Source organism: Solanum dulcamara, chromosome 4, assembly GCF_947179165.1.
Source record: "Solanum dulcamara chromosome 4, daSolDulc1.2, whole genome shotgun sequence".
NCBI classification, from domain to species: Eukaryota; Viridiplantae; Streptophyta; class Magnoliopsida; order Solanales; family Solanaceae; genus Solanum; species Solanum dulcamara.
In genome coordinates this window covers 53,900,975-53,928,308 of record NC_077240.1, presented here as the reverse complement: position 1 = coordinate 53,928,308, position 27,334 = coordinate 53,900,975, and the positions used below count along the sequence as shown (strand labels likewise).

Here is a 27,334-nt window from a genome sequence, read left to right as displayed (position 1 = left end):
TTGGTATTTGGGGCATATCGTTTTGTACAAAATTGTTGTAGGGGTGATTTGAAATTGTTTGCGACCCTAAGACACATGTCTATAACTTTCATTGAGGACACAAATCCTTTTTCCCTCAATTACCCCTTCGAAACTAAGCGACAATACAAGACAGTAGGCTGTCCAGAATCCACGTTTTGATAATTTTGGCGAGTTTGACGAGTTTAGGTTAAAGTAAGGGTTTTCCTTTCAATGTGGGGTTTATGGTGTTGTTATGAAGTGTATTATATGTTGTTTAAGTGGCTGGAAATGTGAAAACATCATAGAAATGCTTGACGTTCGAAACAAACTAAATTGGAGTCGCTATAGTTGAATTGTCGTCAAAGTAAAGTGTTGTGCTTGTGGTGTACTGCTATAGGTGTGGGGGGGCTTGTTGCAAGGACTAAAGGTGTTCTAAAAGGGGTGTAGGTGCTTCTGGTAGCAGCCACACGACCCCTCGTTTCGTATAAATAATGGCTTGCGAAATAAAGACTAGAAACCCTATTTTGGTGTCGTAATTTTCATCAGGTTGTTTGGAGCTTGTGTTGTGTGATGTCGCCATGTTTTAGGTGTATATATGCTGCAGGGTGTTGTTGTTGGTTGGCTGTAGTGATTAGGGATGTAATTGGAAATTCGGATAGGGCACTTTATAGGGGAGGTGCTGCCCAATTTTTATTAACGCCTTAACTAATTAAAGAACTAGTCGAGGAGACGAATAAGGAAATAGGTTCCATGAATACTAAGGTGCAACTGAGGGCACTGAAAAGTTAAGGTTGTTGATACTCACATTTCTTCCATGTTAAATAGGTTCGGAGGACGACGACGTGGACATGATTGAGAGAAGTCCATACGAGGTATGTGAAGCTTTCTTTTGGCATGTTTTTGGCATAAGTATGTAAAGCTATTCTTCTCTTTTTTGGCATGTCTTAGACGTTAGTAATGAATGATATGTATTTGAGCTTGGGGTAATTCCATTCATAAATTCCAAGCATGAGCCATGAGTTTCATTGACTTCGTGATATTAGAACTCCTGTAGTAATTGAGTTGTTGCCTTTTAGGGCTTCTATATGACGAAAGGTGGTATGTGTAAAGCCTGTCTCTTCTTCCCTTTGGAATGTCTTAAATGTAATTGAATTGAGGTATGATATGAATGTAAAGGCAGTTCCAATTGTAAGTCCTGCGTATAACTTATGACTCGAGTTCACTCCTAAATGTTAAGGGTCTTGAAGTAGTTAAACTACGACCCTCGAGCCTTCAATAGGCTGAATAGTGATTGGGTGTGTAAATTCCTAAATCTGGGGTTTCTTAGGCATATTTATGATAATGGTTGGGGGATGTCTGATGTGTTACAAAGTCTTACATGCACGTATATGCATTGTTGTGTGATATGTGGATCGGGTTGTCGTTCCTAGGCACTAATATATGAGATACGGATCGGGCCATCATACCTCGGCATTATCATGAGATATACGGATCAAGCCGTCGTTCCTCGGCATTATTACACGATATATGGATCGGGCCGTCGTTCCTCGGCATGTGCTTGCTATATATATGGATTGGTTTGTACGTTCCACAGTGCTAACAATGTGCATATGCCTATCGTGATAGATGATGTATTTGTGATACTGAGTCCCCGATCGGGATGGATACGGTACGTGATATTGGTATACAGGAATTTATTTTATGAGGTGCAAGTACAGTACCCTATTAAATGTTATACTTGATTTCCTGCATCCCTGTTTCAGTTGTTATCTCAGTAATGTATGCTTATATACTCAGTACATGTATCGTACTGACCCCCCTTTCTTCGGGGGGCTGCGTTTCATGCCCGCAGGTACAGATGTTCAGTTCAGAGATCCGCTAGCTCCAGATTTCCGCTCACCTATGATTGGAGGTGCTCCACTATTCCGGAGCCTAGTTTTTTTTGTACTAGTCATCCGATGTATATATGTATTTGTTTATTCAGGGGTACGGCGGGGGCCCTGTCCCGCCATATGTTACCGTACTATTCTTAGAGGTCTGTAGACATGTATGTGTGGGTTGTTCATGAGGTTATTTCGGTTGTGCCTATACGGCACGTTGTGAATGTTTTTGTTATGGCAGCCTTGTCGGCTTGCATTCTCTTTCATGATACGATACGAATGAAGGAGGCTACATGAACATGAAAAAGTTTTGACCTATTGGGGTTTTGGTTATATTTGAAAGTTACATATACGGGGGTCCAGGTTGGACCCCAGTCACGGCCTATGGGGTTGGGTCGTGACACTATGGATATTTTTGTTTTTTCTTGATATGTTAAAAGTAACAAGTAAAAGTGAAAATCTTTTTTTCGGATAGTGGACAAGTAAAACTGAACAAAGGGAGTATATGATACATACATACATATATATATATATTTAGGGAAGCCTACCAATAAGTACAGTTCGACCAAACTAATTTACCAATATGGCTGAAATATACAAAATCTATATATTGATTATGTATATTATACTTAAATATACAAAAGCTATACATTTGTTGACTATTTTGTAAACTATATTACCCAAAGGCATTGGACTGCAATTATTACTATATTTATTATACATAAGTTCCACTGATTTGGTAAGCGATATAAGCCGTTTTTATGCTCTGAAAGAAATTAAATTTGTTGAATAGAATTAACCACCTCATCTAAAAGTTAAGATGTTACAGAGAAACACTTATTTATTTATCTACAACACACCCTTCACATGCCAGCCCTGATTCTTTTTCTTGGGTCGAGCAAGTGAAAATACTTTAGTTTTTGGGTGGGGGTGAGACTTCAAGATAAAACCTTTGTTTGCTCTAATTTCACGTTAAATAGTGGTGAACACCTCAGGTAAAAGCTTAAACTGTTTAGATAGGAAACAATTGCATTTATTTATTTCGGTCTACCAACAAAATTCACAAAATATAGGAAATTAAAATGACCACACTGTTTAAATACAAAAGCAATATCAAATTGTTTATTGCAAGTTTGCATACATGTAAGGGGTAGCTGCAGGCTGAGCTGAAGATTTAGTTGTGTACACCCTTTATATGCTTATTGGATTTTCACTTGCAGAGACTTTACCTGATTATTTTTGAATTCATTTCTCCACATTCTTTTAACTCTCTTGCAGCGACTCTTTCCTGCATTGGGTATGCCGTTTACACATGTCAGAAGGTACACAACAGTCACCTTATCAGTAACCTGATGTTCTTCTCTTATGCAGGCACAGGCTGCCCAGGAAAGCATGACTAATTCCAAAAACTTGACCTAGAGTAAATTTCATGAAAAGCAATGGATGTATTGAACCCAAAAAAATAGAGCCATGAGAGTAAATTTGAACCTGTTCACGTAATTCTGACATTTCAGCAAGCAATTTTTCTGTCTCCTCATTCTCATAGAAGTTTTCAAACCTGAAAAGACAGATGCAAGATTAAATTACCATAGAACAGGGAGCATCAATCTTTGGCAAGACAGATGTTCATAGTTATTACCATCTGAGTTTCTTTCTGAGGCTAATATTCTCAGATGCTTGAGTCAATTCTGGATTTAGTTCAGGTCTGGCCTGAAGTATCTGAATCTCGTCTTTTAAAGCATTATTCTCTTCCAGGACAAAGCTGTCTGCAGAAATTATTCCATTTCCAAGTGATTCCAATTGGTCAAGTTTTTCGTCTTTGAGCTCCATTATCTCTTTGCTAAGTTGAACCTCTTCTTCTTGCTGATGAACCTGTAAAACAACCCTTTAACTTTTATTAAACATGGTATTACATTTAAATATCAATTTCATCTAAAGTGCACTTTCTAATATCACAATGTACATAAGAGATGTCATAATTAGCGTACCAAATGTTTCATCTCTTCAATTTCAGCCTCTAATCTCCTAACTTCCATCTCAGCCAATTTCGCTCTCCTCACGACATTGAGCAAAGTTGCTTTCAGATAATGCAACTGTCATAGATTCATGGGACAATATTATACTTGGTCTTGATGCTAAATAGAGGAACAATTGAAGGAGTAGAAGACTACCGAGTTTTTTCTTCCATGTTGTTGACCACGATCAGTGTGCTTATCCAATTCCTCAGACAGGTCAAAGCTCTCAGGACAGTCGCCCAAGATGAATTGATCTAATTGTGGGACACTTTCTGCAAAATATCTCTCAGATCCCTGATGCTTCAGTACAAAGGACAACTGACCCTGTTCAACAAGTTTTCAAGTATACTTGAGAGCACTGAATATTTTACATGTTTCATATACAACATAATATTATACACCTTTAATAGAGCATGTTACATGCCTTCAGTTGTTGGATTTGCTGCTGCAATGCTGAAATATCACCTGAAGCATCTTCGTTTATTTTAGCCTAGAAAAGTAAAGGTCAATACTTTAAAAACTAAAAACTTTTGGTTTCCAAACAAAAGTAGCATGGCATAGAAAATATAGCTCAGAAATTTAATAATTTAAAGAATTTTGGTTTTTCCAAACAAAAGTCAGCATAGCCTAGAAAATATAGCTCAGAATTTTAATAATTAAGGAATTTTGGCTTTTGCAAACAAAAGTAAGCATATATCTGGAAGTTCGTACATTGTTCTGAATAAGTTTTGCACGCTGAGCAAACTTTAGAGTGCTCAGTGTCTCACTGGCAGAACTGCAGAGAATAAAAACTAGTCATTACAACACTACAATTATGTTTTCAAAATGACAGCAGAGATTATCCTGTTACCAAATAGATGAGCTGATGGTGGCGATGACTGTAGTTTTTGAGTTCCCACCTAGAGAATCCTACATCGAAGAAAAAAAAGATAGCCTTCTATTTTGAGAAATTCAATAATAATTTAATACTTCAGTATTATGTGCCTAATAATCATAAGATACTTCACCTGAAGGAGAAAAGTTAGCCTAGAGTCTCTGTACGGAACGTGTCTATGTTTTCCATGTGCCAAATCCACCAAAGACATGATGACAAGTCTGCGTGCATTGACAAGGCACAGTTTAGAACAAAACATAGCCTAGTAGGACAGCATAAGGCTGACTTGAAGACCACTTCAGAATTTTGTAGGAAAGATATCAGTAACACAAAGAATAAGAACATTCTACAAACAGGATATCGAGACCCTGCAGTCCACAATTTTCCTTTTGAAATTTAAACCAGCTCCTCCTACTCGTTAACTTCTGTTAACTAAACTCATATTACTTGCCAAATAACTCTTCCACATAGAATTATGCTAAAAAGACGAAAAATGCTTAATCTTCTATATAATGAATATATACATATTTTTTGCATAATTCTCTGTGAAAGAGTATTTAGAGCATAAGAATGCTCAAACATAAAAATAGTTAATCACATTAATCAATGCCAAAAGACGATTCCAATTTGGTCCTAAAATTTTTTTTAAAAAAAAAGAGACTAACTTTGACTATTAGTGGACAAACCTCCCAGAAAATCACAAGTTGTAACAACACCCCCTCATTTTGAGTTTTAGCTCCCCGTTTCATGTTTTGAGACTTCCTATAGGTTCATATTATGTTTTTGGATTTGTTAGTATGTTTGGATTGGGAACTAAGGGGCTTGGGAGTGTTTTGGCATATTTTAGGCTTAAAAGTTATAGTTGGTGCATTGCTGAACCTGGTGCGTCACAATTGCGGACACCAAGTTAACATTTGCGGACCAAAGGTGATGGGTAGGGGTTTTCATTTGCAGCTGGTTGTTTGTTTTTGTAGTGGGTCACAACTGCAATGACCTAGCCACATTTGTAATGGAACCCTGGGTTGGCTAGTCACTTTTGCGGGCTCCTTGACCACAATTATGGTCCCGCATATGCAAAAGAGTAGTCACATTGCCATCCTGACATATAGAATACGAGGCTCATTTTAGGTATTTTTGACATCTTGTCATCATTTTTGGAACGAAGTAGTTACGAGATTGGGGGAATTTTAACTTGGGTTCATCACATAGCTCCAAGGTAATGATTGTACACTTACCCATGTTGATTATAGATGAATTTTCAAGATTTAGCCATTAAATGTATGAATTTAAAGATAGAGATTGGAGGTTTCTGTCTAAGCCATAGAATTGGTAAAATGGTGATTTGATCAAGTAAATAAACTCAAACGGAATCTGATTATAGATTTAGACTCATAGGGTTATGGGTAACCCAAAAATGTATTTTGTTTCGAGGTTTGACTATATGTGCTCAGGGTTGACTTGCAGTTGACTTTGACCTACACCACGTATTTAATTATGAGATTGACCACAATGGATTTATTTGAAGCCATTAGTTATTCTTTTGAATGGAGCTGAACCATTTGGAAGGTTTGAGGTGTGAAAACAATTTTGGAAGGTTAAGTTACGTTTGGACCGAGGTAAGTTAAGACTTTGATCTCAATAAAGGAATTTTCCCAAATTGATACCATATATATGAGTTGATAAGTACGTATACAGATACAAGAGTTATACATACGAGTTTCATGTGTTGTTCTGTGTATAAATTGATATTTTTGTGTCATGACTAAGTTGTGCATTATATGCTAGCATATTGTTGTAGGTATCTCTCATATGCTAGTTTGACACTGTAGATTACATGTATGTCGGGTTACATGGTCAGGTTGATTTAGTCATGCACTGTACATATGTATGTCTATTTGCATGTGGTTGACATTCATTTGTGTTCTATGATATTTGGCATGTGAATTGTCCTTGCGGTTTGGCACGTGAGTTGTCCGTGAAGATTGATGTAGACGTGTTGAGTTATCCACATTCTGATGATTGAGCCTCAAGCTCCGCTTATGGCGTGTTGATTAGATTTGTACCTCATGAGTCACTGTTACTCGATTACCGTGGGCAGTGTGCTCACAGGTTTGTCATTCGAGGCATTGGGAATGCCGGTTTTTTGGTAAAAAGTTTCAGTATTTATCATGCATATTGATTTATGCACTCATGTTGATGCATTTTATACAAATGTTGTGTTTGCGCATACTTAATTATGCAGTTTCTATGCTTTGTTACTGTCATGTACTTGAATTGCATGGGTTTATGAAAGTAAGTACTTCCAATACAACTCTCATCACTAAAGTTGGGGACAGCCAATGATACTTAATGTGTGCAGATATTGATCTGGGTACCAATATCATTCGAGAGGCAGCATAGGAGATGTTTGTGCTTCCAGTGTGAGTTGCATACCTTTTTTGAAGTCGCTTGGATGTCCCTCTCTGTCTTAGATCACTTCAGAACCCTATGTATTTCTTACAGACAGCTGTATTAATTTCAGTCTTAGATGCTCATGACTTATGATACTTCGATTTCAGTTGTTTCAAACTTCATTATCTATGTTATTTCCTGTTAGACTTTATATCTCTTTTGGGTTTTGATAATTATCCATTGTGTTGGTTCGCCTGATGGTTGAGGGTAGGTGTCATCACAGCTTAGTGAAATTAGGTCATGACACAAGTAATTGACTGTCACTCTGAAGATTCCCTCAAAACATGAGATAGTTTACTTTAAAGTGGAATCCCAAATTTCACATAGGATGTATGCTCTGTTGAGTAAGAAAACCCTCCCAAGTACCAACTAATTAGCAAATCAGTTCGAGGTTAGCCATAAATACATAAACTTTATCTTTTTTTCAAGTAATAAAGATTTCATTCGAAGTTTGGGAAAAAAACCATATACGAAGGGTATACCAAAAAAAGTAGAGAACCTACAAAAAGTATGATTATCTATGAACATCACCCAGTCTTCTACACGTAACAGAACCTCATGAGTGCACCAAAAAGCAATAAGGGAAAAAAGGCTACTCCTCAATTGTACAAAATTTCTTTCTGCACCTTCAAAAGCTTTTCTATTTCTTTCTCTCCAGAGGACCCAAATAAGTGCTAGTAGAGCAACATTTTACACCCTACATTTCTACTCTATCCTTCACAGTACCAAGCGTCACTCATTGTATTCCAAACCAACTCAGAATTTCCCACCATAACCGAGAAGCTAGCCAACAATGGAAAAGAAGGTGATCCACATCTTCACCTGACATTTTGCACATAAAACGCTAGCTAACATAAGTAATCTTCCTCTTTCTCAAGTTTTCGATAGTCAAAATCACCCCTCTAGTTGCTAATCACGCCAAAAAGTACACTTCCCTTGGTACCTTAGGGATCCAAATGGAGACATGTGAAAAGGCAACCTCTTCCCTGTCAAAAGTCTCATAATATGATTAACAAAAAAGATCTCATTGTTCCCCATTCCTCACCTTCAAACATCCTGAACATTTTATGGTGTACTTTGCATGTGAAGCAATTCAACAAGACATCGTGATAATTCCTCCTAGATCTCAAACCCCAAAATATTTTTCCACCCTGAAGCCTCTGAACTCGTTGGATTATACTCTCCTTTTGGCATGATATTCAAAAAAGGTTCAGAAAAGAACAACTCAATATGTTATCCCCACACCACATATGCTCCCAAAGATTTGCACTCCTCTCATCCCCCAACCTAAAAATCACATTATCGCTAAACTCTTCTCATCCTTCCTTTATATTCCTCCATAAACCACATACACAAGGCATAGTTACAATTTTGGTCCTCCAATCCCCTACGAAGACCCCGTATTTCTTTGTTATCACTTTCTCCATAACGCATGTTGGTCCTGTTGGAAAAAATAATATATCTCAAAAATATAATAATATCTTTGTAAGAGTGATTTAAACTTATTCTTGAATAGCCTTAATGGCATTATCTTAAATGGCCTTAATGGCCAATTATGAGGAAATACTCCAACGGCTAATTACTTTGAATGACAATTAAATCATTTCTTCATTGCCATTAAATCTGAAAAATTACTAGCCTCTTTATGGAATTATAATGGTTGACCTCTTCACCTATGAACTTTTTTATACCTATATATACATCTCTTTTTCTATGGTGATGCGATACTTTTGAATCTTGACAATATACATCATAACCATAATTTCTTCTCTTTGTTATGGTGTTGGGTTTTCTTTTGTAGAATTTTTGTTAGTTTCTGGCTCCTAGTTTATACTAGAAGATCTTGTTGAATCCTGGGGAATACACCCATACCAGGTGAAATATCCTTAAGGACAGTGACAGAAGCACGCCTCAAGCTATGTGAATTCCTTACAAGTGTTTGTGATGAAGTGTTCGTGATGAAGTGTTAGTGTTCGTTGTGATGGAGTATTTTCCGTAAGATTTTCAACAATATTAAGGATATCTTTATACTTTTACAAAAAATACTATTAATCGGCAAAATCGATAGCGTTGTGATCAACACTGCCAAACGAACAAATTGATTACTGAAAAGTAATAATCAAGAGACAATGGGGAGTCTGGTTTATTTTGTACAAGGGAAGCACCGGCGAAATCTATGGAGGAACACTTTGGTTTTGCATCTTTTCTACTTGTCATCTCATTTTGCTGCATAAGAAATAGGTAGTGACGTTGGAAAGCCGAGGAGTCTTTAATGGTTGAACTTTTGTGTTGCTAGTAAGGTATGTGATGATACTATGTCTACATTTTAATAGATTTAAGTGTAGCAAATTGGACTAACATACCCCTCAATATAGAAGAAGATTCAGAGAAATGAGAATCTCGCTAAGTAAAAATAAATTTGACTAAGCGGATGATATAAATTGTTGTGGTCATTTCTCAAGCGAATCTTGTGGCCAATGTGAGTAATTTGGTGTTGTTGAGCATATGTGTGCTAACTAAAATTGTTATGCCCTACACCCGAACTGGAGAAAATTTTATATATGTTGGTGATCCTAGAACTACTCAAGTTCTTAGAATGAAAAGATTCTTCTTATTAAACTCACATATTTAAAATATTGGCATTATCTGAGGTGTACATGATATCAATATTCGTGCAAATTGATTCTTGTGGAATCATGAGAAAAGATTGAATGACTGTTTTATGTGAATATGACAATGTGTTAACAAATGTTGTTATGGATGATGAGTATTTTAAGCACGATTTATTTGTGACTAATATTTTTCAAGATGAAAATGCTAGTGCTAATATTTACTTGATTGATTCATCTGATGTGTGACTTGTTAGACTTGTATAATTTAGTTTATCTTATTTTAAGAGTTCACAAGGTATTATTTCAATAAATTCCCAAATATTTTTTAAATGTGAGATTTGTGTTAAAATTGAGCATACTAAGAAATTACATGTTTGTTTCTAGAATATTTAAATTGTTCAAAGTAACTCTTTCGGATTTTTTGAGACTTGTATCAATAATGACTAGGAATGACAAATGCTTATGTGTCACATTTAGAGATGCTATCTCTAGATATGTAATCATATGTTTGTTGAGAAACTGGATTATGATATATTTTTAATGTATAAACTTGTATGTTACATACAAACTTGAAAACTTTATGAACTGTGAAAAAGTTATTCCTCTATTATGAAATATTTAAAAGTGTAGGGGTGTCTTGCTAAGGTTGTGCTACATGATCCTAAGAAAAGAAAAATAGGATCTAAGTTGTTGATTGTATTCTAATCAATGTTGCATATGCATATTTGTGATAATCAGTTGTGACGTGACTAAATGCAACGTTAGAGTTGAAAAAATAAATAAAGTATTATTGAGTTTATAAAGCGATAATATTTCTCGTGTTCTTGTTGTTAAAAATGATATTGCTTTTTGATGCATCATTTTGGAAAGAAGTTATTGGTGATACATGAGAGGTACCACAAGTGTAGTACCCAACAAATTGTATTTGGTAATACTAGAGGGGTATAATTATGATAGTAAGTGGCTATCAAAATTCATATATGGTTGCGAAGCAATAATAATTGCTATGAAAAATAATTTTTGCAATGGCAAAATCATTACATGTGTTTGAGACATAGTGTGATAAAACGGTTGTTTTGAGACAATTATTTTGTGTAGTCAGAGGTGAATCTGATCAATTCACACACTAAAAGAAACATCGAGGAGAGTGAGAATTCTTTTGTCAACTTGAGAAGATCAACAATGATAGTAACCCAACCTATGTGATTGGAGATCCCATGAATTAAGTTCATATGGGTAATAACAAGTCATTAGTTGATCAAGTAAGTACTATAAAATTATGTCCCTCCTATGATGTGTGATTATAGTGCAATAATCTGCAAGGCAAAGTGAGGGTTGAGTTAAACTCTTAATCCAAATCATATCCTTTATAGGTGGTGTATTGCTCTGCAGAATACACTTGATGATTGGAATTATATAAGTGTGGGGTGGTGCCGCTCTATGAAATTGCGACAGATTTCTAGAGCACTCATGAATACCAGGACATGCACATGGCCTCTTTGCGCAAATGCTATAACGACAAAGATTGTGCGAGTATAATTTGATAGTGTAATGACCCTCCAAGTCATTTAAGAAATAAAGCATGCATTTCATCGTTTAGAGAGTTCCTGTAGCGACCCAAGTCATTTATGACTTGCTGGCACTGACTGTTCGGTCACCTGGTCATTCGTTTGGGTTTTAGGACCATTTTCCTATTTTGGAGCTTTTATAACTTGAAAAGTTGACTTCGATCATAACTTTAGGAAAACGACCTCAGAACAGAATTTTGAGGGTTCCATCAGCTCTGAAATGGCTCAATTAGGCTAGTGGAATGGTCGACCTGAGTATCGAGGCAATCGATAGAGTATTGGGTCATTTGGCGCTTTTGCCTTTGAAATTTGGCCTATGGTTGACTTTGATCAACATTCTTGGAAAACGCGCTCGACTGAAAATTCTGACAGCTTGGTCAGTTCTAGATTGTCAAGTTTGGTCTAGAACGACCCTTCGTTCGCTTCTCGAGGCTTTCGATCTAATTTCGAGGCTCGTTGTGGAATTAGGCTCAATTTGACACTTGGGTGTGGGACCCACTTTCAGTTGTAACGACTTCGTATGAAAATTTTGACTATGCCATTGAGTCTAGAACATCGAATTTGGTGGGTAGCATATCTCGTTTGCACGCACGGGGTTCCGAATGAATTTCGAGCACCTTATCGGAGTATTTGAACTTGGTGAAAAACAGCATTTCAGTTGATATCTGGTGCATGAGAAATTGTTCTCCGCGATCGCGTGCCCTTGGCCGCGTTTGCGAAGGCCCAGGATTTTGCTCTCCGCGTTCGCAAGGTCTAGGCCGCGTTCGCGGAGGTCTGTTACTTTTGCCTCCGCGTTTGCGGACCTCTAGCGGCATTCGCGAAGGTCAATTCTCCTGACCTCCGCGTTCGCGGGCCACTTAACTCGCGTTCGCGAAGGCCAATACTTGGCCTGTCACTTTGATTAAAAGGCTAGGTGATTCATCTTTTCATACTTCAAAAGGCAATATCTCTCTCAATCTTAGCTCAATTTTGGCGATTCAAAGGTCTAACCTCAAGAGAATTTCGAGGGGAACGCGTTGGTGAGCTCGGGGAGTGGATTAGAAGCTTCGCTGGAGGTAAATTGATGTTTTAGCTGGAGGTAAGGTTCCAAAGCTGTGTATATAGTTTCATCCATCGAGGTTTTGTTTTGATTAATTTGTTTCTCAAAGTTGTTGTCCCCTAAATGTCCTAAGCTTTAAACTCGGAGTTTTTGACTGTTAAAGCATGTCTCTTGTTATTGTTGATTATCTCTACCTTGTGGTGTGTGTTGTGCCTTTGTTTTATGTATTTGGAAGCATGTTTAGCCTTAGTCTAGGCTTAGACTAGTGTTGCCTTAGACTTGGGCGATTTTGGTGTTGTTGGGCCTTAGAACTTCTCCGGCGTCTTTTCGGACAGTTTAGCTCCCTGTAGACTGATATAGCAGACTTGAGTCTGATAGTCTGAGCTTTAGCTAGGCAGTAGCACAGCTTTGGAACCTTACCTCCATAGTGCCCCATTCTTCTATCGGTCCTAAATCGCTTGGTTCTTGGTTCTGGAAGTCTTCTCAACGATTCTGGTTGGATGTGGTTCGGGCTGGAGTGATTTATTGATGGCACTCGATTTGAGGGGTACTCCCCGTGATGCTCGGTTTGCCCCTAATCCTAATTTTGACCGACTCGCCTCCGTTCGTGATTCAAGTCCCCAATTCACTCTACCGGGCGGGGTTCAAGTCCCTACCTTGGTATTAATGCCTCGATTCAAGTCCCTGGCCTTACTTCGCTGCGGTTCAAGTCCACCACCTTTATAAGCCTTGGTTCAAGTCCATCACTCCCTACTTGCTTTGGTTCAAATCCTTAGCTACTATTACTCGGTTCGAATCCGTGGTCTCTCTTGCATGTGGTTCAAGTCCACAATTACCTATCACCGAGGTTCTAGTCCTTGGTTTTACTTCAATTATCTTTACTCATGTCGGGCTTATGGGAGTCTGTTCAGGTTGTTACCTTTAGATATGTGCACGAGCGTACCCGTCGGGTTTATGAGAGAACGGCGGACCTAGCTAGTTTCTCTCTCTTTGTGTGTTGAGTACGCTCGTGTACATACCTACCTTTACTTCTTGTCCTGTCTTTGGTGTGATTATTTTCTCGCTTATCTTGCTCAGTCGGCCTATGATGCCTACTGGATACCTGTTGTTTTGGTACTCATACTACACTCTACATCTGTTTTCGTGATACAGGTCCGAGTCCTAGCTACCGGCGTTGATTCAAGCCAGTTGTAGTCTTGATCGAACATGAGGGTGAGCACATAGCGTTCTGGATTTACCCGTCTCCCTCTATACATATATTTTGCCTGTCTTTTGCTTTTTGAGACGGCCTTGTTTCTGTGGTCCACTTTTGGGACTTGTACTCTTTTTGTAGTAGCTTTGTACATGTGACTTCCAGGTTCTGGGAGGGATCTTTTTATTTGTATATATTTCGTTTTGCTTCCGCCGTTTAGTTATATTCTTGTAATTTCTTTATTGTTTTTAGTTGTATTGTTGGTCTTCTACCCTGACATCCTATTACTCACAGTTCCGGGATATGAGTCAGCTTGCCTACTAGTGGTCATAATAAGCGTCATCATGACCTGAGAAATCGGATCGTGACAGATAGAGTAAGACACTGGACTTACAAAAGAACTTTTTGGTTCATAGAAGTTCTAAACTTCAATTGTTCTGTGAGTTTAATCTTACTTTATCGAGGTATGGTTCATAGTCTACGAGACACCAGATTCGACGCAATACATTTATTGGAAAAAACCCAACAATTTATTATTATTATTATTGTTATGCTTATATTTTTGAAATATGGGGATTGTTGGAAAAAATAATATATCTCAAAAATATAATAATATCTTTGAAAGAGTGATTTAAACTTATTCTTGAATAGCCTTAATGGCATTATCTTAAATGGCCTTAATGGCCAATTATGAGGAGATATTCCAACGGCTAATTACTTTGAATGACAATTAAATCATTTCTTCATTGCCATTAAATCTGAAAATTACTAGCCTCTTTAAGGAATTATAATGAGAAAATAGCCAAATGCCCCCCTAACCTATTATCATATTCTCAACTACACACCTATACTTCACGGGAGTCCTATTACCCCCTAAACTATTTCAAAATGGAATTAACTTCACCCTAAAATGCAATACCCAAATTTGTTGTGTGCGGTGAAACACACGCACCAACCCATATTTAGCATGTGTATTTTCTATTTATTTTTGTTTTTTATTTACTTTCTTCCTCATTCTTCTTCTTTTAATCACATTTCACTATCTTTTCACCATTAAAATAATATTAAAGATTTTTCTAAAGATAGCTAAAATGCAAAAAGAAGGGTCAATTTTTTGAACAATCTTATCAAGAATCTTCTTCTAATGATGAATTCGAACAAAAACGTATTGCTGAAAATACTAATTGATCAAATGGGTTGAAGAAAAAAATCAACCTTTTTGCAAAGGATGAACAAGAAATTGGGTTTCTTTTATTTCTTTTTTGATAGTAAATTTGGTGTAAATAAAATTACAGATCTAATGTTTGTTTTTGGGAAATTTGAAATATTGATTTGTATATATGAAAAAGATGAAAAGTGAGGTAAACTAAGATGAAAAAATTGTCGGAAAAATTTGACGACAAATTCATCTTCTTAGTTTTTTGGCTTCTTCTTCTACGTCGATTATTTCCTCGCCATCACCAGCATAGTCAATCCATCAAAGTTAGAAGTATTTTGGCTGTTGTTTCTTCTTTACCATGGAAGTGGGTGAGGGAAAGTAATTATCATTTACCTCCATTAAAGTGGAGGTCATTTTGTTTTAAAAAAATAAAGTAATGGAAAAATAAAATATAAATTATTTAACTATAACAAAAATGTAATAAAATTATTTTTTACATGGCTTTTTGCTTCTCACTCTCTCAAAGAGAGTGAAATGCACTCTCTATGCCAACTCAGCATTTAAGGGGTAATTTATTCCACCTTAAAATAATTTAGGGGTGTTATAGGAATTCCGTGAAGTATAAGTGTGTAGTTGGAAATTTGATAATAGATTGGAGGGGCATTTGACTATTTTCTCGAATTATAATGGTTGACCTCTTCACCTATGAACTTTTTTTATACCTATATATACATCTCTTTTTCTATGGTGATGCGATACTTTTGAATCTTGACAATTTACATCATAACCATAATTTCTTCTCTTTGTTATAGTGTTGGGTTTTATTTTGTAGAATCTTTGTTAGTTTCTGGCTCCTAGTTTATACTAGAAGAGCTTGTTGAATCCTGGGAGATACACTCATACCGGGTGAAATATCTTTAAGGACAGTGACAGAAGCACGCCTCAAGCTATGTGAATTCCTTACAAGTGTTTGTGATGAAGTGTTAGTGTTCGTTGTGATGGAGTATTTTCCGTAAGATTTCCAACAAGTCCATCCGAAACTCCACAACCATTTCCCCTGCAAGACCTTATTGAAAACCGTTAGATCTTTAATTCCTACCATGCCTCAATACTTAGGAGACGTGATTGCCTCCCACCACACCGAATCAAATTTTTTAGCCCCCTATCAGATAAATCTCAAAGGAAATTCCTTTCGATTCACCGCCATAAGATCCACCATTGCTCACACCGCCGGCAACCACCAACCTGACACATCTCCTCCAATTGTGTATCGTTGATTGCGATAGCCGTTAACTCAACCACTGCTCGACTGCGATCGCCGACAGCCTAGATCTATCACTCCGGCGACTTTCTTGCTTCTTGGTTTCCAGGGAAACACTGTTCACCAGGTGCACTTGTTCCCCTACTGCAAGTATACTTCTTGATTTGTTGTTGTTGGTGTGTATTTGTCGTTCCTTCATAGCTATAATTTTGCATATGGTTTATTGTATCTTTTGCTTATTGTTTACTATATATTATATATATTGTACATATTGTATTGTTCTGTTTTTCTCGTTGGTTATAAGTTTCTTGTTTCTTCAAGATTGGGCTGCATTCACAGTATAGTGGTCTTGCCTCTAGTTTCTTGATCTATATTTTTCTTCTCCTGTAGCATACGTTGTATCGTTGTTCTCTTTTATTGATTGACGATATAGTTTGGTTCTTGCTTGCTTCTTCCTGATTTATAGTATAATTCAGAATTATTGCTTGTTATCTTGCATTTTAGATTATACGCTTGATTTAGTATCCCTTAGTAAATTCCTTTGTAGTTACACCTTATTTGGTGGCTTTGGTGAACGATGATAGATTAGGATCATGTCTTCGATTGACGCCGGGGTCAAGGAGAAGGAGCGGTAAGTGGGTTAAACGTTCTCCTAGGTTGAGAATAGGGTCTTTGATAGGAAAGTCCATAGAGCTAGTAAAGATTCTAAAAAAGAGGAGGAATAATATAGTATGTGTCCAGGAGACCAAGTGGGTAGGTACCAAGGCCAGGATGTGGACGGTTTTAAGTTGTGGTATTCAGGTGGCTCGAGAGATAGGGATGGAGCAAGCATTTTAGTAGACGAGGACCTTAGGGAGCAAATGGTGGAGCTTAGCAACATCAATGATAGGATGATGACAATTAAGCCCGTCATTGGAGGGTTTACTTTGAACATTATTAATGCTTACGCGCCTCAGGTGGGCTTGGACAAGGAGGTCAAGAAGCACCTTTGGGAGGACTTGGATGAGGTAGTGAGAGGTATAACGCACTCCGAGAATATATTCATTGGCAGTGATTTCAATGGTCACATCGAGGTGACGTCTAGATATTTTGACAATGTGCATAGAGGCTTTGGCTTATGGGATAGAAATGGAGGTGGGACCTCACTCCTAGATTTTGCTAGAGCTTTGAGTTGGTGATAGCTAACTCATACTTTCCGAAGAAGGAGGACCACTTGGTTACCTTCCGTAGCGTAGTGGCTAAAACTCAAATAGATACTTACTTTTGAGATAGGATGATATAGGCCTTCGTAAATATTACAAGGTTACCTTGAGTGAGAATCTTACTACTCAACATAAGTTTTTGGTGATGGACTTGGAGATTATGCGTGGGAGCAGGAAGAAGATTTTAAATAACTGGCCAGGGATTAAATGGGGTGGCTTAACCCTTGCCCTTTCTCGAGAAATGGGGGAGAAGTTGATGGCGATGGGGGCGTGGAAGAGTAATGGGGATGCGGACGACATGTGGGATAAGACAGTAAGTTGCATTAGGGAAGCAACTACAGAGGTACTAGGGATGTCAAGGGGTAACTGTGGTGGTCCCGAGGAGATAGGTGGTGGAATGGAGATGTCCAAGGCAAAGTGGAAGCAAAGAAGGCTACTTATGCAAAGTTGGTGGAATCCAAGGACAAGGAAGAGAAGCAGACGATAAGGAAATTTATAAGATGGCAAAAGGCTCTTTTGGGAGGATTTGGATGAGCTAGTGAGAGGTATACAGAGTACGGAAAAGATTTTCATCAGTACAACTTTCAATGGTTTTGATAATGTCCATGGAGGCTTTGGTTTTGGGGAAAGGAATGGCAGCGGGGTATCTCTCCTGGAGTTTGCTAAAGCTTTTGAGTTGGTTATTGCTAACTCGTGTTTTCTGAAGAGGGATAATCAATTGGTTACCTTTAGTAGCACGGTAGCCAGGACTCAGATTGACTATTTACTCCTCTGAAAGTTTGATAGAGGCCTTTGTAAGGATTGCAAGGTTATTCCAACTGAAAATATTACTACCCAACATAAGCTTTCGGTGATGGACTTGGAGATTAAGAGGGATAGGAAAAAGAAGACCATTTATGACCGACCGAGGATTAGATGGGGGGCCTAACTCCCGCCCTTTCTCGGGAGATGGGGGAGAAGGTGATTGGTTTAAGGGCTTGGAGTAGTAGCGGGGATGTGAACAACATGTGGGACATGACTGCTGGTTGCATTAGAAAAGCATCTACCGAGGTTCTAGGGATATCGAGAGGAATCTTTGATAGTCGTCAAGGAGATTGGTGGTGAAATGGAGAAGTACAAGGCAAAGTGAAAGCTAAGAAGGTTGCATATACGGAGTGGTTGGAGTGTGTGGATGAGGAGGAGAAGAGTAGGCTTAAAGATATCTATAAGAAGGCAAAGACGAAAGCGAAGTTGGTGGTCATCAGTGCTAAGACGGCAGCTTTTGAATGCTTATATGTCGAGTTAGGGGAAAAAGGTGGGGATAAGAGATTATATAGGCTCACTAAAGCGAGAGAGAAGCACACGACCTGGATCTAGTAAAGTAAATCAAGGACGAGGAAGGCTTACTTCCACAAATTCTTAAATGAAAAAGGAGACAGAGACATTGTACTCGGTGATTTGGCGTACTTTCATAGTCTTTGAGACTTTGGGTACTGCAGGTGTTTTAGGATTGAGGAGGTTGGACGTGTTATTAGCAGGATGAGGAGGGGGAGAGCGAATGGGCCTGATGAGATTCTGGTGAACTTTTGGAAGAGCACTGACAAGGCAGGTTTGGAGTGGTTGACTAAGTTGTTTAATGTTATTTTGAAGACTACTAAGATGCCCGATGAATGGAGGTGGAGTACTATGGTTCCATTATACAAGAACAAGGGTGATATCCAAAATTGTAATAATTACAAGGGTATCAAATTGCTAAGCCACACTATGAAGATTTGGGAGAGAGTTGTGGAGATGAGGGTGAGGAGAGGAGTGTCAATCTCAGAGAATCAGTTCGGATTCATGTCGGAGCGGTCGACTATAGAAGCAATCCATCTTATGCGGAGATTGGTAGAGAAATTTAGAGAAAGAAAAAGGGATCTCCATATGCTGTTCATTAACCTTGAAAACGCTTATGACAAAGTTCCGAAGGATGTTCTCTGGAGGTGCCTGGAGGCTAAAGTTGTCCCGATGGTGTATATTAGGGCGATAAAGGACATGTATGTTGGAGCCAAGACTCGGGTTAGGACAGTGGGAGGTGACTCAGAGCATTTTCTTGTTGAGATGGAACTCCATCAGAGATCTGTGTTGAGTCCTTTTCTTTTTGCCTTGGTGATGGATGAGCTGACACAGTCTACTCAGGAGGAGGTTCCATGGTGTATGATATTTGCGGACGACATAATTTTGATTGATGAGACTCGGGACAGAGTTAATGATAGGTTGGAGGTTTGGAGACAAACTCTGGAGTTCAAAGGGTTCAAATTGAGCAGGACCAAAACAGAATACTTGGAGAGCAAATTTAGTGTTGTGATGGATGAAGAGAACATGGAAGTGAGGCTTGACACTCAACCTATCCCCAAGACCGAAAGCTTTACATATCTTGGATTCACCATCCAGAGCAGTAGAGACATCAATGATGATGTCACACATCGAATTGGAGCAGCGTGGATGAAATGGAGGCTTGCCTCTGGAGTCCTGTGTGATAAGAGAGTACCACCTAAACTTAGAGGTAAGTTTTACAGAATGGTGGTTAGACCGGCGTTGTTATATGGAGTGGAGTGCTGGCCAGTAAAGAATTCTCATATTCAGAAGATGCATGTTTCGGAGATGATGATGCTGAGATGGATGTGTAGACACACTAGAAGTGATAAGATTAGGAATAAGGTTATTCGGGAGAAGGTGGGAATGGCCTCTGTGGAAGACAAGATGAGAGAGGCGAGACTGAGATGGTTTGGGCATGTGCAGAGGAGGGGTGTCGAAGCCCCAATTAGGAGGTGCGAGCGGTTGGATTTGGGGTTATGCGGAGGGGTAGGGATAGATCGAAAAAGTATTGTAAAAAGGTGATTAGACAAGATATGACGTTACTCCATATCACCAAGGACATGACCTTAGATAGAAAGGAGTGGAGGTCGCGGATTAGGGTAGAAGGCTAGTAAGGATAGAATGGTGTCTTGCCGTGTGTCAGTTTAGGGTGGTCGTAGGTCTAGGCGTGCCTTTATAGATGTGTTGTTATCGCCTTTGTTTATCACATTACTTTGATATCATTATTGTTCTTGTCTTTTAAATTTGCATAGCTTTTCGTTTTATTGCCATTATGCTATATATAATGTTTTTCTTTCTTTCTTGGGACTGTGACTTTTGAGCCGAGGGTCTTTCGAAAACAGCCTCTCTATCTCCATGAGGTAGTAGTAAGGTCTGTGTACATCCTACCCTTCCGGACCCCACTTATGGGATTTCACTAGGTATGTTGTTGTTGTTGTTGTTGTTGTTGTTGGCAAAGACGGAGGCTAAGTTAGTAGTTACAACAACAAAGACAACAGGATTCGAAAGATTGTATGTAGAGTTAAGGGACAAAGGCGGAGATAAAAACAAACTATATAGACTAAAGGCAAGAGAGTGGAAGGCCCAAGACTTGGATCAAGTCAAGTGCATCAAAGATGAGGAAGGCAAGGTGTTAGTGGAAGAGACCCTAATTAAGCGAAGATGGTAAGCTTACTTCCACAAACTATTGAATGAAGTAAGGGACAAAGACATTATGTTGGGAGATTTAGAGCACTTCGAGAGACATCGGAATTTTGAGTGTTGTAGGTGTATTAAGATTGAGGAGGTTAAGAGCGCTATTAGTAGGATGAGCGGGGGGAGAACAACCAGACCAGATGAGATCTCAGTGGAGTTTTGGAAGAAAACAAATAGGGCAGGTATGGAGTGGTTAATTGATTTGTTTAATGTCATTTTTAAGATAGCAAAAATACCCGAAGAATGGAGGTGGAGTACAATGGTTCTGTTATACAAGAATAAGGGTGATATCCAAACTGTAATGATTATAGGGTATCAAGTTGCTAAGCCACACAATGGAAGTTTGGGAGAGAGTGGACGGTATGAGGGTAAGGAGGAAGGGTTGCGTCCATCTCCGAGAACCAGTTCGAATTCATAGCAGGGCAATTGACTATAGAAGACATCCATCTTGTGAGGAGATTGGTGGAGAAATATCGGGGAAAGAAGTGGAACTTACCTATGGTGTTCATCGATCTTGAAAAGGCTTACAAGAAGTCTCAAAGAAAGTCCTCTGGAGATGCCTGGAGGTTAGATGTGTACCAATTGCTTACATTAGGGCGATAAAGAACATGTATGATGGAGTCAAAACTCGGGTGAGAATGGTAGGAGGAGACTCAGAGCACTTCCCAGTTGAGATGGGTTGCACCAGCGTTTAGTTCTTAGCCCGTTCTTGTTTGCCTTAGTGATAGATGTATTGATGCGATATATTCAAGACGAGGGGCCTTGGTGTATGCTTTTTGCAGATGACATAATACTGATTGATGAGACTCGCAGTGGAGTTAATGCTAGGCTAGAAGTGTGGAGAAAAACTCTGGAGTCTAAGGGGTTTAGGTTGAGCAGGACCAAAACGAAGTATTTAGAGTACAAATTTAGTGATGTCATGCATGATGAAGGTGTGGAAGTGAGGCTTGAGACACAACCTATACCTAAGAAAGAAAATTTCAAGTATCTCGCGTTTGTAATCTAGGGAAGTGGGGATATAAACGATGATATCACACATCATGTTTGTGCAGCATGGATGAAGTGGAGGCTTGCCTCCAGAGTCTTGTGTGATAAAAATGTACTACTAAACTTAAAGGTAAGTTCTATAGTGTGGTGGTTAGATCGACATTGTTGTACAGTGCAGAGTGCTGGCCAGTTAAAAACTCCCATGTCCAGAAAATGCATGCTGCGCTAATGAGGATGTTGAGATAGATGAATGGGCATAGTAGAAGTGATAAACAGATTAGGAATGAGATTATTCAGGATAAGGTAGGAGTGTCCTCCATGATGGACAAGATGAGAAAAGAGAGATTGTGATGGTTTGGACATATGAGGTGGAGATGCGTAGATGCCCCAGTGAAGACGTGCAAGAGGTTGGATATAGTAGATACGAGGAAAGGTAGAGGTAGGCTAAAAGAATTGGGGAGTGGTGATTAGACAACACATGGCTCAACTTCATATTACCGATGGCATGACCTTAGATAGGATGGTGTGGAGGTCACGTAGCAGGGTAGAAGGTTAGTAGGTAGTGGAATGTTGCCTTGCTTGTTAGTGTTTGTCATTGTGGTAGCTGTATTCGTGTAGTTCTAGTTCTCGATGTCTATTATCTTTGTTTACTAGGTTTCAACTATTGTACTATTTTGTGTTGTTCGTATTCTTGTTTTAGGCTTTATATTGCTTCTCTTATTAGTTGTTATGTTTTCATCACTGTTTTCTTCTTCTTTATACCTGCAATTGCTGCACTTAAGCCGAGGGTCTTTCAAAAATAATCTCTCTACCTCGACAAGGTAAGGGTAAAGTATGCATTCAATCTACCCTCCTCAGACCCCATTTGTGGGATTTCACTAGGTATGTTGTTGTTGTCTTACTAATTGGTGCTTGTAGTAATGATCTGAAGTAAGTGGGACTATGTAGTCCGTACTCTTTGAAAATGTCGACAGGTGCAAGTCGGACTCTTCAAAAGTAGTGCATTTTCAGAGAACCCGACACAGGTGCGGCTACATTTTTAGAGAGTCTAAGCAACATAGAATGGGGATACTCAAAAAAACTATTCTTAATAAGTACTTCCTTTGCTTATTTAGAGAAATATCTTTTTGGCCACCTTGCAAGCCTCTTTTCAACCATTTGTAAGACTACATTCCACGTTGTTTTGTCTTCATTTGAAGCTCTTATGGGCAAAACAAGGTGAATGGTAGGAAGAGACTTAACCTTATAATCCAATTCTTGTGTCTCAATATCCTCTACCTCTCCGACTGGATAATCTTGCACTTTCTGAGTTTGATCTTAAGGCCCGACACCATTTGAATCCAAATAAGCACATATCTAAAATATTTCAGTTGAGTCATATCAGTATCATAAAAAAATAAAGTATCATTAGCAAATAGTAATTGTGAAATCCTCACAATACCATGTCCTTCCACCATTGCAGGGGAGCCCCTCGCATATTCCCTAGTCGATGCTCTATCCATATAAACAACATGGGAGATAGTGGGTCCCCTTTACACAATTCTCTCAAACTACCAGAAAAGCCACAAAGGTTGCCATTAAGAACTGAGTACCTAACTTTGGAGATATAATACTCATTCAGTTTCCTCCATCTTCCTCTGAAACTCACCTTCAACATAATGCGATCTAGGAATTCCCAATTTCCTTGATCATGGGCCTTCTCGAGATCCAATTTGCAAAAGATGCCAGGATCCCTGCTTTCTTCTAGAGTCAACCATTTCATTTGCCACCAAAGCTCCATCTAGGATTTGTCCACCCTCTACAAAGTAGTTTGTGAAGTAGACACTATCTCGTTTAAGACCTTCTTAAGTTTATTGAAAGCACCTTAGAAATAATCTTATAGATGCTTCCCACTAGACTAATAGGTCTATACTCCTTAATGTTTGTTGCTCCCTCCCTTTTCAGATGACAATGAATGAAGCATTAGACTTTTTGCAAATTTCCCCCCTCTTAAGATACATGAACCTTATTTTAACAAAAACTCAAATATTCATGTCATTCGTTGTTAGGATGTCTAAGATTTTGCGTTTTTGTGATAACCAACTTAATGAAGGAGCAAATTTCATTATAGAAATAGGTCATGTTGCTAGTCATAAATTAGTGTCTTACATCAATTCAATTTTATAGACAATTATATAGCCAACCTCAACTAGTTAAGGATTATAGTGTAAGTGATTGATTGATATATGTACATCTGATGTAAGGTTTACCGTAGATCATCGAAAGATGAAATTTAGTATATGCACGAGGATGACTAATTGGACGATGTTTATCTTCCTTCGTAACGTTTCTTGGATCTTGTTACTCCTCAGAATTTATGAGTACAATGTGCTACTATTTAAGAAACTCAATTGTGCAGGTTATGTTAATTTCATGGCTTAATTCTTTCCCTTCAAATTGTTGCCAATTTTGGACAAGACGCTCATCCACTAATTTCAGTCACTCAATGGTAATTCACAACCTTTTGTCCTACAAATTGCTTGATATTGTTCGTACATATGTTTTGCTTAATCAGTCATTAATGTCCCGATAAGATACATAATTACACTTCCTACATTATTAAAGTAAAGGAAAACAACTTATAATATATCCTTATTTTATAAACTTGCTTCTTGGTACAAGGGGAAGGGCGAAAAGTTCAAGTTCTAGTTCTTCTTCTGCCTAATCTTTAGTATTAAGAATCGTATAGTGATGAGAATTAAGAATGCTTGACCCTGAAGGAATAAATCAAAGCATGCAATGGGTCATACTGAGTTCCTGAGTAATCATCTAATCCACTTGGAGGGGAGGGGGAGGGGCATTTAAAATAATCAAGAAAACAAAAGGCATGACATAGCAATTTCAGCCCCCAATTTACTCAAGATGATCTTATGAATATCATTACCCAAGAGTTGATAAAGACTTGTTTATATTTGCAGCTTCTTTCAAACGGTCTCCTTCTGCACCAGAGCTTTTCTGCCTAGATAATGGGAAATTGTGTAAGCCTGAAAACACAACTGACTAAGATTATACGCTATTGAAGTCGAAACTTACCTTTCAGAACCAGCTAGATCTACTAGGTTTAACCTTCCAAATCTAAAGTGCTTCATCAAGTCTTTCTCCCAGCAACTCTCAATGTTGCAAGTGAAAACACTATGAGATCGACTGCTCTCAGTATTCATATGAGTAGCAGTCGTTTTTCTATTTGCAGGTCCCTGTGGAAGACAAAATCATCAAAACAATTCTCTTATGAGAAGTGCTTAGAGACTACGTTGCTAATAGCCTCCAAAAGTGAGATCAGATGTGTTTCAGATCCTCCAAAGTAATGCATTTTTGGAGGATCCAACACGGGTGCACAAACATTTTTGGAGGACCTGAGCAACATAGCTTAGAGATGAAGGTTCAGCACTAGGTTTCACCTGTAACAAAATTCTGAGAACATCATCAACAGAACTGACGCTAACTTCAGTAAGGTTTTCAACATATACACCTTTCTTCAAGTCTTCTCTTAGCTATCATATGTCAGCATATATAGTGACTGATTCTGTATGAATGTGAAACACAACAACAATTGTCATAAAATAAAATTACACTTACCAGCAAATTAGTTGATGAAGGCTCAAGGAGGTCCGTTATCTGTTCATTATATATCTCTAAGAAAGAACATTTGCAACTATACTTCAGCTTCTCATTCTTTCGCTTGTCCTCTTCCTAAAAGGCATTAGAATACCAAAAGGCATTAAAACTAGTCATGCCAAGTGGTGAGGACAGCTAAAATCATCCTTTTTTTCCATATCTAACCTCTCTAATTCTAGTAAATAAGTACTCAAATATTCGAGGAGTGATCCCACATTGTTCGCTTAGCTTTCCACTCATTTCACCTATGTCACCCATCATTGTGTAAGTCTTTCCACTTCCAGTCTGCAAGAATGGAATAACCCAAAAACTATAATTCAATAATCGGCTATTGTAAATTACATCAAACACCTAGAATTAGCATTGTTGCACACCTGACCATATGCAAACATGCAGCTATTATAACCGGACATGCAGTTATCCACCATGGGAAACCCTGCAACTCTGAAAAGTTTTTCCTGCTCAAAGCTCAAGAGAACAGTTCATATCAAAATTTTATTAACCTTATCTCATCCTGCACCACACATGGTGCATTCATGCTTCTGTGGATGCAAAAGCATGCAGATACAGATTATAGTATTTCAAACCTGTGATATAGTTTCACAAGCAACATGATCAAAGGTGAATCTGGTTTCAGGATGACCAAGCCAAACCAGTGTCTGTGTACTCTCTTGCCTTAAGCATCTAGCATATCCTTGTGACAGTTTCTCCGTGTTATTTAATGGTCTAACACGAATCAACACCTGAGTGAATAAAGTAGTCACTTTTGTTATTCCTATTAAGAAAAAAGATGGACCTTGAGCCAAAGTCAATCCAAAAGCTAGTTTGATGACTGTCGAAGACCATAATGGCAGTCAATGAGGCAGTCAAATAGCTCAATTTGAAAAGACATAAAATTTGATGTGGTTAACATAATTCCTGAACAGAACCTGCACATTGTGATCTTTCCAGAAAGAAGGATCCTCAGCCAGCTCAAAGTGCGGAACTTGGACAGAAGGCTCGGAGTTGATAACTGGAGTTCCTTTTGAAGTTCTAGAAGATAAAGCTGTCCCTTTCGCTCCTGTATGCATAGCATGCCTAACCCCGGAGCAAGTCCCCGGTGTGAACACATTAGAAATTCTCCTTACCGGAGTAGTTTGAGCTGAATTAGGTTCAGAATGTGATTTCCCTCTAACTCCATTTCCAATATGAGTATCAGGGATCTCATATTTTCGATGGGAAGCTCTAAAACTTTCAGATTGGAGGTGTTGAGATAATTGAGATGGATCGGCAATGGAATTAAGAGGTGTGCGAGGAGGAGGAAAAGGAAATTGGGTGAAGAGGTTGTGGAAGTCGTTCTCATTGGACTCGGTTGGTTTCAGATTGCTTCGAGAAGCGGATCTAAGAGATGAAGAAGAAGCGTCTTTGGACATTTCCTCAACTTTCAATGTCAAACTGGACTAGGGTTTTTACGGGAGATAGAGAGAGCGTTCACCATTCACCATTCGCCATTCGGTGGTGGCCTCGTGGGGTCTGAAAATGCAAGCCCGCCCCTTTTCAAATTCAATTCTTCATTCCGCTTCTACTCTCATATTTCTCCCCTTTTCATCATTTTAATCTTTTTTATTTTATTTAGCATATTATATAAGAACTTGTGGATGTAGGGAATTGTAATGACATGAGGTCATTTTTGAAATTTTTCGTAAAATTACCATTTTACTCCTCTCTTTAGTTGCCCCGAATTGTTTTTGATTGGTACCGGGTGTTGGTTTATAAAAAATCCTATGAAAAGTTGAGCATTTGGAAATTTTGAGTTTTCATAACCTTTAAGTGTTCAAAAGTGGTATTTGGGGTCAACCGGAGCTATGGGTTTCGGAACAGAATTTCGTTGATTCCAACAGCTCCGAAATGTGGAAATTGGTCTAGGAGA

At 38.5% G+C, this 27,334-nt stretch overlaps 1 protein-coding gene across 1 annotated transcript in view; it reads right to left on the bottom strand.

The window, feature by feature from the left end:
• Window positions 1-26,989, bottom strand: part of LOC129887431 (kinesin-like protein KIN-12C) — a 40,089-nt gene extending 13,100 nt beyond the window's left edge. The window contains 17 exon segments of the mRNA XM_055962530.1: window positions 3,110-3,168; window positions 3,369-3,438; window positions 3,520-3,752; window positions 3,869-3,973; window positions 4,052-4,219; window positions 4,320-4,385; window positions 4,607-4,670; window positions 4,746-4,804; window positions 4,903-4,990; window positions 24,695-24,769; window positions 24,844-25,004; window positions 25,209-25,301; window positions 25,387-25,500; window positions 25,591-25,710; window positions 25,800-25,883; window positions 26,013-26,168; window positions 26,355-26,989. Coding sequence (XP_055818505.1) covers window positions 3,110-3,168; window positions 3,369-3,438; window positions 3,520-3,752; window positions 3,869-3,973; window positions 4,052-4,219; window positions 4,320-4,385; window positions 4,607-4,670; window positions 4,746-4,804; window positions 4,903-4,990; window positions 24,695-24,769; window positions 24,844-25,004; window positions 25,209-25,301; window positions 25,387-25,500; window positions 25,591-25,710; window positions 25,800-25,883; window positions 26,013-26,168; window positions 26,355-26,837 — 2,198 coding nt within the window. The 5' untranslated portion in view covers window positions 26,838-26,989.
• Between the last annotated feature and the right edge of the window lie 345 nt (window positions 26,990-27,334).